The sequence below is a fragment of the Arvicola amphibius genome, chromosome 3 (assembly GCF_903992535.2).
Source record: "Arvicola amphibius chromosome 3, mArvAmp1.2, whole genome shotgun sequence".
Lineage (NCBI taxonomy): Eukaryota > Metazoa > Chordata > Mammalia > Rodentia > Cricetidae > Arvicola > Arvicola amphibius.
In genome coordinates, this window is record NC_052049.1 from 122,472,681 (window position 1) to 122,492,007 (window position 19,327).

General features: G+C 38.4%; 1 protein-coding gene across 4 annotated transcripts in view; it reads right to left on the reverse strand.

The window, feature by feature from the left end:
* Positions 1-19,327, reverse strand: part of Dmxl2 (Dmx like 2) — a 130,630-nt gene that overhangs the window by 25,328 nt on the left and 85,975 nt on the right. For 3 of the 4 annotated variants that reach the window (XM_038324524.2, XM_038324522.2, XM_038324526.1), the window contains 7 exons: positions 18,499-18,763; positions 14,956-16,022; positions 14,115-14,306; positions 12,231-12,307; positions 10,301-10,431; positions 4,949-5,197; positions 721-899 (listed from right to left, as the gene is read on the reverse strand). In XM_038324524.2, coding sequence (XP_038180452.1) covers positions 721-899; positions 4,949-5,197; positions 10,301-10,431; positions 12,231-12,307; positions 14,115-14,306; positions 14,956-16,022; positions 18,499-18,763 — 2,160 coding nt within the window. The remainder of the gene's footprint in view (positions 1-720; positions 900-4,948; positions 5,198-10,300; positions 10,432-12,230; positions 12,308-14,114; positions 14,307-14,955; positions 16,023-18,498; positions 18,764-19,327) is intronic. The other variant, XM_038324523.2, reaches the window with a different exon arrangement.

Sequence of the window (19,327 nt, forward strand, 5' to 3'; positions counted from 1 at the left end):
GAATAAACAAGAATCCCCATCAACTTAAAAAGATGAGTCTGTAATATGTTAATAAACTGACTTCTAGTTTTTCCTAAGTTCCATATGACTTTAATTCTTTTATCTATTATCATTTGATAATCACTAAATTTTCTAGCACTATTCTCATCTATTGTCATTTGATATTGTGATGGAGGAGGGTCATCTGTCTATCTGTTGCTTTCACTGGTTAATTAATAAAGAAACTGCTTGGCCTGATAGGTCAGAACATAGGTGGGTGGAGTAGACAGAACAGAATGTTGGGAAGAAGGCAGTGAGGCAGACGCCATAGCTCTCCTCACTGAGATGGATGCAGGCTAAGATCCTTCCTGGTAAGACACCACCTCGTGGTGCTACACAGATTACTAAATATAGGTTAAAGCAAGATATGAGAATTAGCCAATAAGAGGCTGAAACGAATGGGCCAAGCAGTGTTTAAAAGAATACAGTTTCCGTGTAATTATTTCGGGTGTAAAGCTAGCCAGTGGTCAGGAGCCCGGCGGCAGGACACAGCCCGCAGCTCCTCCTACAATATTGCTAAATTTTCTAGGACTATTTATTTGGTTTCTGGACTTGAGAGATTAAATTTCTAAACTGCGGTGACTGAACCAAAAGCTCTTCCATCAATCATTTGGATGTGACACATATTCGAGAGTCAATAAAACAGAAACATTTAAAGTCTGCACACTTCATACTCCTTACCTTTGCAACAAAGTAATCCCACATACTAAGTTCTGGAGGAATAAATTTTTCTCTGTAAGACGGTCTTTCTGCAGGCACTGGTGGTGGGGTAGCATCTTTTACAGGCCTTCCAGGGACCAGCATTCTCATGTTAAATCTCCTTCGGTGTTTATCTATGTCTTCAGCAGGAACAGGAGGTGCTGAATGAGAATTAAAGGTCAGCATTAGTTTATAGACTTAACCTTTCTTCTGCTCCTCCTCTTGCCATGCAATATTCTAGAATAATTTTAAACTTTCCTGGTTACAGTGTATCAATATTCCATGGCAAAGAGTTATGGCAAAAAAGCAGGTGGACATCATCCAATGAAGTTACTTGCTATACAGACTATTTATTGGCTTAAGTAAATCCCTTAAGATACATTAAGAGGAACCAGAGAGATGGCTTAGCAGATAAGAACACTACTCTCACAGAGGCCCCCAAATCTGGCTCCCAGAACCAATTTCAGGCAGCTCACAACTATACATTCGTTCAGCTCCTGGGGATCTGACCACACTTCTGGGCTCTATGGGCACTTGCAGTCAGGTACATGTGTGCGTGCACACACACACAATTATTTTTAAAGATGCATTAAAGAAATGGCATACTCTGTAAGTATTTCCAAGAGTGACTGAGTGAATGACTGTGAGTTCAAGAACTGATTCAAGATCTGGGTGTAGTGGAGCACACTTTTAGTCCCAGCACTTGGGAGCCAGAGGCAGGAAGATCTCTAAGTTCAAGGCCAGCCTCATCTAATAAAATCCAGGACAGTCAGAGTGACACAGTGAGACACCCTGACTCAAAAACAAACAACAACAACAAACAAAACAATGAAAAACCAAAACTGTTTCAAGAACATGTAGAGTATAAATAAGGGTATACAGAGTATCTTTTTAAAATAGCAGAAGCACAAAGGAAAGGAGAAAAAGCAACCAGAATAAATGGTCAAAGGAGACTATGTAAATGATGGGTAAAGCACTTGTGTAGTAGACAAGAGCTATCACCGGAGTCATAACAAGGCCAACTTGTAGATCAGACCAGAGCCAGTCTGTGGACCTGATACTAGGTGCTTACCTTATGGGCAGTTTTCACTAAAGCTTCTTAAGCTAGTCCCATGTGAGGAACACTTTGCTTGGTTCATTAAGAGGGAAGTAGAAAATGGTGTGAGAAAGATATGAACTAGTATGGTAAATGGTAAACACCAGAGGAAGAATTGTACATAAAGAAATATCATAGTACTTTAAGAAATAATTGGATATGGAAGAGCTACAAACAGAACAAATCCAACAGCCATATTTTTCAAAGCACATCCAGAATATTACCAACTTTAACCTGCTTGTATTAGTTTATAAATCTATAAACCTAAGATAAAACAGAGCTATCCAGTGGTGTCATATACTTTCAATCCCAGCACTTGGGAAGCAGAGACAGGGGGATATCTGTGAGTTCAAGGCCATCCTGGTTTACAAAGTGAGTTCCAGGACAGTCAGAGCTACACAGAGAAACCCTGTCTTAAAAGACCAAAGAAAAGAAAAAGTATACAACTCAGTGGTGTCTCCTCCATTTATAATGCTGTACAGTGCCCACTTAATGCAGTTCAAAAGCAGTGACATCACAGGTGGACCCACAGGCCCTTCTGTGTCCACTCTAGACATGTCGCACAGAGTTAGTAACATGTGCTCTGTATGCCTGGTTTCTTTTGACCTAAGTTTCAAGGCTCATGTGCATTACAGTATATATTAGTAGTTCATTCTGTTTTAGGCTGAGAAACCCTCTACTGGATGTAAATATCACACTATTCACCTACTTATTTTTATCCATAAACATGTATTACATATTCTAATGGGTTTTTAAAGATTTTTTTTAATTTTTATTTTATTTCACATGCACTGGTGTTTTGCTTGCATGTATGTCTGTAGGAAGGTGTCAGATTCCCTAGAACAGGAATTACAGACAGCTGTGAGCTGCCATGTGGGTGCTGGGAATTGAACCCAGGTCCTCTAGAAGAACAGCCAGTTTCACCCTCCATGACTGTTCTTGACCACCTCCCACTCTGCTAATTCTCCTCTTCTGCTTCATGCCTTTTTTTTTTTGACAAGATCTCACTATGTAGCCCTGGCTGGTATGGAGCTCGCTATTAATATCTAAAATGGTCTCAGGAACATAGATGGACCTGCCTCTGACTCCCAAGTGATGGGATTAAAGGTATGCATGACCACACCTGGTGTCATTCCTTTTTGCTTATGTGTGTACAATCCAATGAGTTTAATTAAGCTGGCTTGCATAGGCATGGGTTACTTATCCACTTATACTTGGTGGTAGCCCACAATTATCAAAGCATCCTTCCCAGGACCCCTACTTTTATTCTGCTGCATAGCTGATTCTCCACAAAGTAGCAAGAGTGCCTCTTCAGAAAACCAAAGCCTGTCACTACTTAAAATCCTCCATCACTCTCTCTCTTTCCATAGAGCAGAAACTCAAGTCTATATCATGATTCACAAAACCCTGATATTCCCAGTTGCTCCTCCAACCTCACCATGAACACCACTCTCCCATTGATCACAACTCTGATGGCTTCTTAGAAAGGAAATTCGGTCTTTCCTTTGCTCACTGTTCCTTCCATCTGCCCAGAGTGCTCTGATCCTGGTCATCTAGATGGTGAAATCATAGACCTCCCTAGGGATCCGCTGCAAACGTAACCTGATCAGAAACACATCTCACCACCCTCACTAAAGTGGTCCTATCCCCTCCTCACCGTTCTCTTCGTACTGCCCCTGCTTGTCTTGATCTTCTCACACCCCAGACTAGAACAGTCCCCGAAAGATAGCACATTTAGGGAATGAGTGGATACAAAGATGAAGGCACTCTCAGAAGTTTGAAACCTAGACAACTTAATGGAACGCATTAACACAAGAAGGAAAGGGAAGCTCAGTGGGCGAACGCTTACTTAATGGGCACAAAGCACAGGGTTTGCTCCTCAGCACTGACAGGAAGTATCTCATATCTACCATAAACAAACAAACAATGTGATTTAGGAGAAAAATTTTTAAATTTAAAATGTGCTACAATTACGCAGGACTAAAGAAGGGTGGAAGCAACAGGAGCTGGTGAGATCACATCCCTCACCACACCTGAACTAAACATAGGCATTAGGACAGAGGTAAAAATGCATCATTTAAATTCTTCATGCCACTTATTCCTTGTCTGTAATATAACCATTCCTGTTCTGTAGATGAATTAAGGTGCTTTCTACGTTTTAAGGAAAAAAACTTCCCTCCCCTTATCCCACAAGCTTAAAAAGTGGGATTAAAAAAAATATATTCTTGACCATAATGAAGAAAATACACACACACACACACACACACACACACGGTTTTTTTTTTTTTTTTTTTGGTTTTATTCAAGACAGGGTTTCTCTGTGTAGCCCTGATTGTCCTAAAACTCACTTTGTAGACCAGGTTGGCCTCAAACTCACAAAAATCTGCCTGCCTCCACCTCTCTTGGAATTAAAGGCCTGCACCACCACCACCTGCCTGGCTACACACCTGGAATTTTTAAAACTGTATTTACATGACTATAAATTTAATCTGAAGCCAACTGCAATGACAACACTGGGGACTTCCATACAGCCTTTGCTTTCTTTTTCCTTCCTTCCTTCCTTCCTTCCTTCCTTCCTTCCGTCCGTCCGTCCGTCCGTCCTTCCTTCCTTCCTTCCTTCTTTCCTTCCTCTCTTTTTTCTTTTCTTTTCTTTTCTTTTCTTTTCTTTTCTTTTTCTTTTGTTTTTTTAAGGGTTTCTCTGCAGCTTTGGAGCCTGTCCTGGAACTAGCTCTTGTAGACCAGGCTGGTCTTGAGCTCACAGAGATCGGCACACCTCTGCCTCCTGAATGCTGCGATTAAAGGTGTGCGCCTCCACCGCCCAGCCCTTCCTCACATCTTCAATGACCTCATTTTCTCTACACTGGCCCTCCCTTACTGTTACCTTTATTGCTGTTTCTTATTCTCTTCAAACATGTTCTGGTTTTCCAACAACAAAAATATTACTTCTATAAAAAGAAAGGAAAAAATTCTAACTTTATTCTAATTTTAGCTATTTATTTTCCTAAAAAAAAAAAAAAACCTACTACATTCTTAAGGTAAATAGCTAAGACATTCAAAATCTTATTGTAACTTTGGAAGTTATTTATATACAAATTTGTATCATATTTATCTTACCTGCAATACTTTCTGATTGTCTCCGAGGCTTCACAACAAGTTTCACGCCCCCTCCAAAAACAGCAGCCCACATTCGATTATTTAATGGGTGGGCTGCAAGCCGAAACAATTCATTGGAGGAATTTGTGGCAAGTGCATGTATCAGTAAACTTAAGTAAACAGCAACAACAGCTTCACACAACAAAACATTCAATTTTGGCTGGTCTTCATCTTGGGCAGAACTCAAGAGATTAATAAGTGAGCTCACACCTGTAACAGCATAGAATATCATAAAAAAATCAGTACAAAGTACAAAAAGAAAAAAGGCACACATATTTGCAGTTTAAATTAAGTACCTATTCTCTATAAAACAGCATTTTATAAGTATCAAAATAATTAGGAAAAATGAATTATAATCTATTGCATGAAGTAAAAGCCATTTAGCCATAAAACAGGTCAGTTATAGACTACAGAGGAGAAAGGAAAACTCTTCCTTACAGCAGAATTTCAACTTCATAGCCATGGTAGTTTGAATGAAAATGGCCTTGCAGGCTCATAAGAAATGGCACTATTAGAAGGTATGGCCTTTTGGAGGAAGTGTATCACTGGGGGTGGACTCTGAGGTTTCAGAAGTCCATGCCAGGCCCAGTGTTACATTCTCTTCCTTTCGCTTGCTATTCTGGGTGTAGAACTCTCAGCTACCTCTCCAGCACCATGTCTGCCTGCATGCTGCCATACTTCCTGTCATCATAATAATGGACTAAACCTCTGACCTGTAAGCCAGCCCCAATGAAATGCTTGAAGTAAAGAAAATTTTGCCTTGTTGGGGATTACAAATTGCTCCTGAAAAAATACAACAAGTAGATTCTATTAATTATTTAGGTTATAAAACAGGTTTACAAAAAATTAAGACCCCAAAAGGTACATATTAGGAGAGATCAATTGCAGACTTTTAATAACTTCCAAAGATTGCTAGGAGACTTTTTCAATCTACAGCCCACAACTGGGATAAAGCCTGATGAACTGATTAATTTAAACAAAACCTTACATGGTGATAAGATGGTAAATAGTCCCAGGAAATCATCAGCTGAAGCTGAGAGAGAATTGGCTTTGATAGATAAGAAATTACAGAAGGCACATGTGGATTGTATGGATCTGAAGCTTAATTGTATTCTGGTCATATTTCCCTCCACGCATTCCCTTACAGGAATTTTAATGCAGAGGGAAGATACTATCTCAGAATGGATCTTTTTATTACATAAACTGAGTAAAAAATTACAAACTTATGTGGAAAAGGTCCCTGAGTTGATTCTGAAAAGAAAATTGAGACTTCATCAATTAGCAGGAATAGACCCAGCAGGGACTATAGTACCTTTTAATAATTGTAAAATTGGCAAATTATGGGAAGAAAGTGAATTCTGACAAAGAAATTATAGTAATTTTTTGGGAGAGATTAACAGCAAATATCCCAAAAGCAAGAGAATTCAATTTAGGAAAAGAAATAGCTGGATTCTTCCTCACATTATACAGGAAACACGAATAATTGGAGCCCCTACATTCTATACTGGAACAAATAAATCATGAAAGGCAGATTACAAATCAGAAAACTTAAGTAAAGTGGATCAAAGTCCTTATGATTCTGTCAAAAAGAATTATATGCTTTAATCCCAGCACTCGGGAGGCAGAGGCAGGCGGATCTCTGTGAGTTCGAGGCCAGCCTGGTCTACAAGAGCTAGTTCCAGGATAGGCACCAAAAGCCACAGAGAAACCCTGTCTCGAAAAACCAAAAAAAAAAAAAAAAAAAAAAAAAAAAAAAAATTATATGCTATTCTCATGGTACTAATGGATTTTAAAGAACTTCTCAACAGTTATCAACATGCAGTATGCAGAAAGAGCTGTTTTGCATATTGAAACTGCTGAATTTATACCAGATGATACAGAATCGACTTTATTATTTATTCAGTTACAAGATACAACCAGGAATAGAAATCATCACATATCATATACATAACACAATCCAATCCCATATGGTTCTGCCAGTTCCTATAGCACAAAGTAATCCAGAAATCGATCAATTGGAAATGTGCTGATGCCCTCAGAATTTCATAAAAAAAATCCTGTCAATAGCAAAGGTTTAAAAAAAGGTCAAGCAAATTATAAGGAAATGTCCTACTTGATTCTTATACAACCAAAATCCACTACCTGCAAAAAGTAACCCAAAGCATACTAAAAGGAATGAAATTTGGCAAGTGGAATTTTGTAGAATTTGGAAAATTAAAATATGTAAACCACACCATTGATACCTATTCATATTTTCAAAGGGCAACTGCTTTGAGTTCAGAAAAGGCAGATTTGGTAATCACATTAGCTAGAAGTTATGGCCATCATGGGTATACTTGTACAAATACAGACAGACAATACTCAGCATATGTCACTAAGAAAATGAAAGTTTTTTTTAAAAAAAATAATATAAAGCATATTATAGATATACCACAGACTCCTACAGGTCAGGCAGTTATAGAAAGATAAAACTGAGTTCTAAAGGATATGTTAAATAAATAGAAAGGGATAATAAAGACCCCCATAAATAAATTACCCCACAATGATGATTCCTCCAGGCCCATGATAACATCACTAAGATGAAAAACACCACCTAAAGATTGGCTTTGGACTACAAACTGCTCTGAACAAGTTTGAGGTCCCTGGCTGAGATGATCCAGCCTCACAGACTGCTCTAGCCAGGACTTGAGACAAGCCCTGCACTTTCCCATTAGGTAGAAACTGGACAACAATGATACACCTACCTCTCCCCAGACTTGACAATTAGCCCAACTTTTTCTTTTTAGTGTGCCCTAAAGATGCCATTGCCCCCAGACAGCAAGAAGTGAATGTAAGAATATGATGTTCATATTCCCAAGAGGTGTGATGGGTGGTTTTTGGTCTTTCTCTGGGTTATGGATATTTGTCATTGTTTAGGGGGGGCGGTTACAATCTGTTATTGGTTACAGTCAGGAGGAAAGTGAACAGAGTTCTTGTTTTAAAAAGAGAGAGAAAGGGGATATGATAGGATAAAAGGGTAGATTATTGAATCTACTCTAAAGAGAAAAAAGGGAGGATAAAGATAAGATAAAAAGGTAATTATTAAATCTATTTTTAAAAAGCAAATACTATGTTTAAATATTTTATATTGGATTGGACTTTTGTATATTGTAAGCAAATTTTGTATCTTAATACAAAATTGAGATTAACTTTGTTAAAACATAATGTACATTTGTTTCTAATCTTGTTCAAGGTATTGCACCTATACAGCTCATTTAACAACGTAATGCAAAGTTCTAGTTCTTGAAAGTTATTATTACCAACTGTTCAGGATAATAAGGAAATGCAGGTTAGTAATTAGTTACCTATTATAATTAAACTTATAGTCATATTAGGTATGCTTTCTTTATATATGTATTTATTTATTTTTTTTAAAAAACTATCTTTTCTCATTTTACATACCAATCCCAGTTCCCATTCTCTCCCCTCCTGCTTCCTCCACCTTCCCCCTCACCCTACACCCCATTTATTCCTAAGAGGGTAAGACTTCCCATGGGAAGTCACCAAAGTCTAGTACATTGCTTTGAGGCAGGACCAAGGCCCTCCCCATTATATCTAGGCTGAGCAAGGTACCCTCCAAAGAAAGTGGATTCCAAAAAGTCGGTACAAGCAGAAGGGATATCCTGGTCTCACTCACAATCTGCCCCAGCCATACAACTGTTACCCACATTCAGAGAGCCTAGTTTAGTCCTATTGTAGTTCCCCACTGTCAGGCCAGAGTCAGTGGGCTCCCACCAAGGTCAAAAAGATATATTTTAAATACATAGGTCATTTTCAAACACTTCAGAGATCTACAGAATATGGCATTTAAGGTGTTTTAATAACCTAGGTTGTTGTTGTTCTTCTTTTTAATGACAATGAGACATGTCTGCTCTCGGCAGCACCAATCTACTTCAGAGAAGATAATGGGCATTGAAGAAACTCCACACAGATTTTTACTTTCTTTGAGGCAAAAGTAAGCCCCTGGGCAAGGAAATGCCCTTGTCTTGACTGATGAGAGTGTGCTGCCCTAACTGGACAAAAGAGAGTATAGCTCCCAAACCTTGTCAAGACAAGACGGGACAGTCCTTCAAAAATCTCGCTTCATATATTCATATATTCAAATATTTTAGGCCTTCAGGCTGATGACAGACGTCCCAGTGCTGCAGAGGACCTTTGAATGACTGGCTAGGCAGCCATGTTTCTGTTATTTCTCACATTTTTTGGAAATCGCTTGCTTACACTTCCTGCTTTCCTTCTTGAGTCTCTGAGGTAATTGAAGACTAGACCGTTATAGTATTCCTTGTTTATGGGACTCAGAAAAGAAATTCATTAAAGAAGTATAAAGTGTATAAGATTAAGAGATATCAAAAGATAGTTTGGAATGGTAATATAAGATATGGCAGAAAACAAATTTGGTACAAGACTTTGGACTCACAAAGATAGGATAGATAATAAGGTATTTTCTCTGAATTTGTGAAATGAAAATGAGCTAGACATTGTTGATATATTTATTGCCTGTATATATTATAGATTATTATTGTACTTATTGTATATAGTTTTTCTCATTTTATAGCTTTCTTTTATTTTAGATAGAAAAAGAAGAAATAAAGTGATATTTGTGTTTTAATAAATAAAGCTTGCCCAAAGATCAGAATGCAAAGATAGGTACTCTAGTCAGGCATACAGGCCAGGCAGTAGTGGCACACACATTTAATCCCAGCAGCCACACAGTTAGCCATAGAGGCCTGGCAGTGGTGGTACCAACATTAGAGAGAAATATATCTGAATATTTCATAGAGGTAAGAGTTCTCCAGTGGACTGGCTGCTTTGCTTTTCTGATCTTCAGCTTGAACCTTAGTATCTGTCTCTAGGTTTTTCTTATTTGTGCTATAGTTAGCTAGCCTGGGACACAGCATTGAACAACAAAGAGATCCTTTCTCAAAGAAGGCAGATGATCAAGGCCAACTGCCAAGGTTGTCTTCTAACCCTTTAACAGAAATACATGCACATATACAAAGTATTTTTTAATTCTAAGGACAGTAAGATGCCTCAGTGGCAAAAGGTGCTTACTGCAGCATGACCAACCTGATCTTGATCTTGATCCCCAAGACTGACAAGGTGAAAACAGAGAGCTGACTGGGCTCTAACTTTCATGTGTGCCGTAAGTGACCCCCTACACACACATACACACACACACACAATAAATAAGTAAATGTAAGTTCTTTTAACTACAAAAGGATTTGAAAGGAAAAACCCACTCCCTCCACAACACACCACCCATGAAATTCTCACCAGGCCACTGAGCTGGAGCTGAGTTTGGTGTCGCATGCTCTTCGATACTTTCTGTCCTTAGTCGTCGCCGATCACTTAAAAGAAGCCCTTGATAAGCTATTCCTGTGAACTGATTTCCTTCCGTCTGACTGCTAAAACAAACAGGTACAGTTACTGCATTGGGAGAGGTAGTGAACATGTACTTTACATAAATCTATCTTAGATGATTATGAAAAATCAAAAGCTTTTAACACTGAATTCACTTTTGCAATGAGAACTTATTTTAGAATGTTCTTTAAACTAATTAAAATGTTTATTGATAGTCTTCTAAAACAAAACACTCATTTTCACTACTACCCTGGGCAGACAATTTTAGTGCTTTTCAGAAGCTTCTTAATATTTTAAGACACTTTCTACTTGTGCTCAATTTCTAAAGTTGGAGGTCAATGTTACCTGGAGACACAGAAGACAATAATTCAGGGTCTGAGTTTACTAATTCTTAGCTCTGCAAAACTTTTAAGCATAACTGTATATTCAGAAGGTAAGCTAAAAGCCAGCGAATTATCTAAATCTAAGACCAATGCCTCTCAAAACTGATTCCCTTCTCTAAAGAGCTTCATGGAAATGGAGGAAATACAAAAGCAAAAGGCAGAGCTGGCTGCAAAGAGTAAGTCATAGTTGAGCCTAAAAACGTACACTTCAAAGCAATGTATCTGAAACCTCATTCGGTGCCAGCTTAGCAAGGGACTAATAGGAAACAATTTATCTACAGATATTTGATGACAGTGTCAGCTAAACCAAATTTTTCTTCCTTGCTTATAATTTTTAATCCTTGGAGTCATTTAAGTATGGGCTAATTAGGATAAAAACAGAGTGCAGACCATTTCTGAGGGAGTAACTCCTTATTTTAAAATCAAATGTTCCCATAAAGGGCAGCTACCTTTCTAAGAAAAAGTCAAGGCTCATGTAAATATATTTCTATTAAATTTTTTCATTTATTAGTGTACTTCATTTCAATCTAGGTCATCCTTCCAAGTTGTTCCATTTCTTACAACTTATGCCATTCTAATCATTAAAATGCAATGTATAAACAGATACAGGCAATTTGATATTTAGAAAAACTAAAATTATTATTTTTTTTTTTTTTGGTTTTTTTTCGAGACAGGGTTTCTCTGTGGCTTTAGAGCCTGTCCTGGAACTAGCTCTTGTAGACCAGGCTGGTATTTTTAATTGATATCAACTGGCTAGCATAGTAGTGCAGACCTGTGATCTCAGTTACTTAGGAAGATGAGACATGAGGACCACAAGTTCAGGGTCTGCCCGAGCTACAGAGTGAGTTCCAGCTTGGGAAGCTTGCTGACCCCTGTTACTAAAAGCAGAGGTCTGGGAATGTATAACTTAGGGGTGGAACATGTCTGCACACCAGGTACAATGGCCTACAGTTGATCCCCAGTATGGCATAAACAAACAAAACTGATACCATCAATTGACTTCTACATCACACATAAAAGTATAAGTTAAACTAGTAACTTTTAAGCATGTATCTTTTCCAAGTTTTTTTTTTTTTTTAAAATTTCAACTGAAAACCAGTTAACCACGTAAAAGCTGACTGGCTTCAGAGCGTGACCTCTGAGGGACTAGGGATCTCTAGTATAAAACACTGTGATCACAATCTTCCTTCAAGGAAATCAAAGACAGTTATTAGGATCACTCACATTATTTCTTGTCATAATCTATATTTCTCTTTTGTTACTAGGTGACATCTAAACTAACCAGCTAATTATTATTTTCTCTCTGGGTCTATTTTATCCATTAAAGTACACATGTCATTTATACTAGGGAATTATTTTCAGCCCTAAGAAAAAGAATCCTATAAAAGTCTGGAGCAAGTGAATGTTTTGCTCTATTAAAACTATTTGGGGTGGTTTCTTTATTGATTTGTTATTTTTACCTGTAGCTATGACTGTCACATAATGCTTGGTAAATTGATGCAGAAAGTGAAGCTGCTAGTGAATGAAGTGTGTGCACCTAAAACCAAAACAGCCACAGTTACAATTTGCACTAACATTTCTATACAACAGCAACATCTTAAAAGTCAGGAAATACTGAGGAAATTAGAAAATCATAAATAAAACTGGATCCTACAGAAGATAACCCTACTTTTAAACTAACTCATTTATCTTTATAGGCATGCCCAATAACAAAGCTGACTCATTCGGACGTATCTTTATCAAATATATACTTGCTGTGAGCCTAACACTTACCAGGCACTGAGCAGACCAGGTCTCATGAGACTAGGTCTTGTCTAAGCTACAACAATTAACTTACATAGTGACATAAAAAGGAAATCTGAAACCAACTATGCACCGAGCTTTCAGACTTTTCGTTTAGGCTTTGTATTATGAAACTATGCAAGATTCAATCTTATCAGTAACAATGGCTGTTCAGTAATTAAATCAAGCACTCTGTGTAATAGCTCATTTTCCAGAAAGCAAATAATTTAGTTAATATTGATAGGAAAGGGAAAGTCATAAAAATGTGTTTTTAGAAAGTTTTAAAATTCTACATATAATATTTTTTAAAAACACAGTTTAAACTTCCCTTGAATCAACACTTTAAGACTCATAAATTTCTTAAAATTCAAAGGGACTTCAGAGGTAGTTCCATGCCTTTAAAAGCCTTATCCAAGCCTGGTGGTGGTGGCGCTGGCCTTTAATACCCACACTTAGCAGAAAAACTGGGATGGGGTTGGGGAACCCTATACAAATTCTAAGGAAAGGAGCATTTTCTAACTTGCTATCTTTTTTTATTTCTTAGTCTAACAAATAATTTAAGCAAACTCTACAAGACTACTAATATGGATTACTTCATACTATATATTAAAAATCTCCAATAAATTGATATGATTAGACAATCTGGATCCCTCAGAAAAGTATCTCAACAGAGATCAAACATGCCTGTCAAAGGAGGGGGAAGGATAAAAACAGCAGGAACTGACCGTGCATGAGGAGCCAGAAGGAGGGTAGAGCAGCATGAACACAGCCATGCAGGAGAGTGGAGGCAGCTCCCTCCCCACACCCTGCCAGGCTCTAAGAGATTTACTGGAGTTCATTAGTCCACACTCAGAATAGGGTAGAGGGCTAATTTAGGATTCTGATCGCCTCTAACCTATTGTACAGCCTCCAATAAACACAATCATCAGGGAACAAGTGACAAGGCTATTTTCTCAGTAGCCATTTAATTCACAAGGTTATCTCAGGTACCCACTCCCAACCCACACTTTCACATTTTCCTGACATATAAACAAAAAGTTCTATTTCTAGATTATTAGTTCATTTGAACTCATTAGAAGAGAAAAACTAAATAAATATTAAATAGCAAGAATACTGTCTAGAAAATTAGTTTTATTATAAAAAGAATTTACCTGTTTGAAAGGAAGACTATAGCCTTTCTAGAAATAAGAATGTATACTTTCAAGGCTGGGTGTGGTGGCACACACCTTTAATCCTAGCTCTTGGGAAGCAGAGGCTGGTGGATCTCTGTGAGTTCAAGGCCAGTCTGGTCTACCCAGTGAACTCTGGGATAGCCAGGGAACAGAGTGAGAGCCCCATCTCAAAAAAGAAAACCAAAAAACAACAAAAAAAAAGAAAAGAAAAGAAAAAGAAAACAAAAAAGAATGTATTCTTTTCATTGCATTCACTGGAATCTGGAAGTCATTGGAAGTGAAGAGGCAGCACACAGAAACATTTCAACTACTCTCTCTACACTCAAAACAGAGCAAATAAAAGACATTCACCTCCCCAGTGTGCACAAATAGTCACAAAGTCCACATTACCTTCACATCTTCGACATTGGGATGAGGTGGTGTTTTCATCTGCACAATGGTATAAAGTATGTCGTGGATGTGATTATTTAAATACAACACAGGGTTAGCTATGACTGTTTTTGTCGATGCAATACTTGCTGAAAGCAGAGGCAAGGTGGTGGGCAGCGGCAGCGGAGACTGGAGCTGCTTGACTGTAGTTTCCTGGAGGTGACAAGGTGGTAAGAGTGTGACTAGGGCAGCCTGATGCTGTGTCTGTTCACTCCCTCTACCAGTACTCAGAACACCTGTCTCTCCCAGATACAGAAGGAACGCAGACGTCAGCATCCAGTGTACTTCTGTGCTCATCACGTTTGTCAACTGGACACAAGCTAGAGCTAGCTGGGAAGAGGGAACCTCAAGGAATCTCACCCATCACACTGGCCTGCAGGTAAGTCTGTGGGGCATTTTCTTGGTTACTAAGCCCACAATGGGCAGTGCCACCCCTGGGCAAGTAGTCCTACATGGTATGGGAAAGTAGGCTGAGCAAACCAGAAAGCAGCACTCCTTCATGGTTTCCACTTCTGTTCCTGCCTTGAGTGCCTGCCCTGGTTTCTCTTGATAATGAACTAAAACCTGCAAAGCAAATAAACCCCATCCTCCCCAGGTTGCTTTCACCAGTGTTTATCACAGTAACAGAGAAGTAAACTAGATCAGCCTCTAGTTACTGACACCTTCACCTAAGGAGCTACACTGGAAACAAGCACGGGCCTCCTAGGACTACAGGAGCCAACAACCCAAGTTTACAGCTTTAACTGGAAGAGCTGCTGAAATCACTTAACTAGCTGAGACTAACATCACGTGATGCCCATACCTGTTGTGACTCTTGCAGCAAAAATTTGAGTTCCATTCTTACTGAGGCCAGACCACCACCCTGGGCCCCATGAAGGCTACAGTAACTAAGAAACACTCTTAAGAGATCCTGGTTTTTCTGCAACCACAGCTTCCGTCTTTCTGCATGCTCCCGTTTAGCCTGCAATCTTCGTCTTTCTATTTGGTGGCGCTCATAAGAACCAATGTCTGGTTTGTCCACCATTTCTTCCTGATCCAAAAGTTCACTCTGTACTTTAGAGTATGTTTTACTGGAATATTCTTTAATAACTGATTCATGATTGCATATCTCATGCAAGGCCGCAATTTCCTTTTCAAGCCAGTTGTAGAGCTGAAACCTGAGCTTCCCTCCATCTACTTCATAACCTGTAGCCAAAGTTCTTAATTCAGTCATAAGGATCTTCAAACATGCTCGGAACTTCAGTTGTTCGGCAATCACGTCAACCTCAGTATCACCCTCAGCACGATCTTCCTGAGGGGTCAATAATGCCCTAGGGTCTGAGGCCTTGGAGTCCTGCCCATCCTTCTCGGCATTTGTACTCCTCATCACTAGGCCACCCGCGTCATCCTCTTCTAAGGCACTATCATGGTCTTCACCCCAGTCGAGCTTAAGAGGCTCCTCATCAACTGTGACAATTGGCTGACTCCAGTCAAACTGGGAGGAAGTCGCTGCTGACCAGGCAACACCAGCACTGCCATTGCCATTACTCAGTGCTTCTGATCCTGATGGCCCATTCTCCACCCTTTCAGAATCAAAGTCAAGCTGATCTTTTTTTGCAGTTAAGGAAGATATTTTAGTTACTTTAGGAATCTTAGAAAGTACTTCAAGGGCTAAAACAGGACATCCAACTTTAAAATGAGCATTAGCGGTAGTAAAAAATAATTTTCTTTCTATGAGGTTAATTTTATCAGTAATGTTTTTCTCAGTTTTGAGACCTAAAGTTGTCAAAGTTCCTTCAGGGGAAGCAAGATTTCTTCGGATAAGTAAAGGATGTGTTCGAAGGTAGTTGTAAAAACTGAACACCATGGGGTTACAAGACTTGATGATGACTGTAGAAAACAGATAAAATCACAAATTACTATGTTAATCTGAACATCTACTGAAAAATAATAATATAAATTAGTATTTTCCCCCAAATAAAGGACAACAGCCGGACAGTGGTAGCATACACCTTTAATCCCAGCACTCAGGAGGCAGAGGCAGGAGGATCTCTGGGAGTTAGAGGCCAACCTGGTCTACAGAGTGAGTTCCAGGACAGGTTCCAAAGCTACAGAGAAATCCCATCTCAAAAACACCAGAAAGAAAAAAAATTTTTAAAAAATGTAAAGGACAATAAATATTACTATAAATAAATAAATAATAACCCAGCACTCCCTCATGTGATCATTAACTCTATGTAACTGAGACATATGATAGAGTGATGGATAATCACATGATGTCAAAAAGGTCAGGAGGCACACACAGTAACTTTTACCTGAAAAAGGTCAATGGAAGGGAAATACAAACAACTGGTTCCCTTTTAAAAAAAAAAAAAGTGGGAGGAATGGGGAAAGAAGCCTGAGTTCTCTAAAAATACCTTGAGAAAAAAAATACACATACATACATACACACTGGTATCTGAGACAGGCTCATTATGTAGCTGGCTTGGAATATGCTATGTAGATCAGCCTGTCCTGGAACTAGCTCTTGTAAACCAGGCTGACTTCGAACTCACAGAGATCCATCTCTCTCTTCCTTCAGAGTGCTGGGATAAAAGGCGTGTGTCACCACCGCACAGCTAAAACTGTCAACATCTTATATAATTTAAAAAGGTAATTAGATTTTAAGATGTGGTTCACACACACACAAAATACAATACAAAACTAAAGAAATAAAATGTATCTCAAGCTGGTAGTATAGTCACATAGAGATAAACTACAAAGTGACTTTCAAATAAGGATTTGGCTATACATCTTTAGTAAGATATACCATAACAATAATATAAGAAGGTATAGGTTTTCTCACCATTCTGTTATAGAACACATATTTGTATTCTTATTATGAAACTATTCCATGCATAAAGAATAGTAAATAACTATGCTGATACCATGAAAATCCAAGCCTTTTACTATAAGACACACATATGAAACCTAAGAGGAACCTCATTTATAGGTTAGAAAAAAAACATGATCTCTTGCATTCTTAGGGGAGAAAGAAGTCCTACCTGCATTCATTCTAACAGCCTAGAAGCAAGAGGACTAGACATTATTCCCCACTCACAGAAGCAGAATTCTTTGGTGGAATGGGCATTTTTCAGGTCTAAGCTAGAAAATATACACGGTGAGCCTGAATCATTCTGCCATACCAGAAAGCAAGGAAATTATCAAAAAAAAATACAAAAAGAAGTAAAAAGCTAGTCAAGACCACCAATGTCTAAACATGGGACAGTCTGAACACCCATAAAAAATTGCTAATGACTGAACATAAGCATGTAAAACTTGTGTTTTAAAATATCTTTAAGAAAATAAAAAGACTGATCACCTATGTATAATGTTAAAGAGTGGGGAGGTGGGGAGATAGGCGATACCCCGGAAGCTAAGATGCTCTTCCAAGGACACAGGTTCAATTCCCAACAGCCACATGGCAGTTCACAACTATCTGCAATTCCAGTTCCAGAGGATTCAATACCTTTTTCTCACATTTTAGGAGACCATTCAAGCATGTGATGCACATATATACATGCAGGTGGGGGAAACCCAGAACAAAACAAAAACCAAAAAATCTACCACTGTCTTCTCCTTGTCCCTTTTTGAAAAAAATCTAGTAACTTTAAGGTGATTTTTGAAAAATATCTAATTTGAAATAAGAGCAAAGAAAATACAACTGTGAGAACTAAAATATGTGTAAAATATGTGAGATCATTTTAGTACTATTCAAATTATGGTTAAATGCAGACTTTATTACAAATATTGAGTTACAGTTTTTAATCACATAACTTCTCAAATCTGAGGCATGGTGGTATACACCTGCAAGCCCAACAACAGGGGCTATGATAGGAGGGTCGTGAAGTTCAAGGATCACCTGAGCAGCATAGTGAGTCCAGGCTACCCTAAAACACAAGGTTATGAGGAAAAAGACTATACCTCCATAAAACATGTTCAGAAAAAAAGAAAAATAAGTAAGGTAACCATCTTTTAAAATATAAGTAAGTAAACATGCTGCAGTTTCCACAGATATACACAGTGTATTCTGACCATTCTCACCTCCCACTCAAGACCTCCTTTTACTCTCTCCTAACTCCATGTGCTGTTTATTTTTCTTAAATAAGCCACCGAGTCTAATTTGTGCTGCACAAATACACAATGGCACAGGACTCTACACTAGAGCACAGCTGACCTGCCAGGGGTCACACCCTCAAAGAAAAAGAACTTCCCTTCCCCTAGAAGTCACTAGTAGGTCTTCAGCTAGGGGCAGAGCCTCTTCCCTCTAAAACTTGTCTTACTCTTAAATAGATACTGAAAAAAAAAAAAAACCACAAAAATCTACCTTGTTGCTCATCATCTTCCTTTGGCGTCTGTTCCAGTAATGTATCCAAGGCTCGGGTGTAATCTTTCATTACCCAATAGGCAAGACTACGCAGAAAAGGGTCAGCATGTAGTCTTTTGCAATCGAATCCTGAGCCATCCTTTTGACAACCCAAAATTTTCTGATTCAAGATGGATATATAAGTGGATGACGTCTCAAATTCAGATTCAAATAAACGGGCAATAACCATGGCTAGCTGAATATCTTCCATTTTTTCAAGACACACCTGCAAATTTAAATATTAAGAAACACTTAGTGACAACTAATCTAGACATACATTATCCCACTGGAACCATGAAATTGCCTATTTATGTCTCCAGGGTAGGAGGGGCCCTGAGGCTGAAATCATGAGATGTAGCTAGATGTTTGCTTGGTAGAATTTCAAAGCAGGCAGACAGATGAGCAACCACAACACAGTAACCTAGAATGATTGTACATGAAATGAGCACAAAACAAAGTATGTCATTGTTATCTCAGTCTTAGGCCAATTTAAATAGCATTCATTTTTAAATTAAACATTACTTAAAAGGTTTGATTGATACATCAGTTCCTCTTAATTTCCAATCATATTTTTATAAAACTTCGAACTACTTTAGAAAGTTTACTAAGGAAAAATTGATCCTTGTCCTATAAGGGACCCCAAGCCAACTTTAACGGCTGAGCCTGACACTCTTCAACACCTACTCTGATTATCTTCTAAGCTAACATATCCACTTCAGAATTACAGGCATTTATAACTATAAAAATGTTACAAATATGCTGAAGTGTAAAAAAAATGGTTTTTAAAATT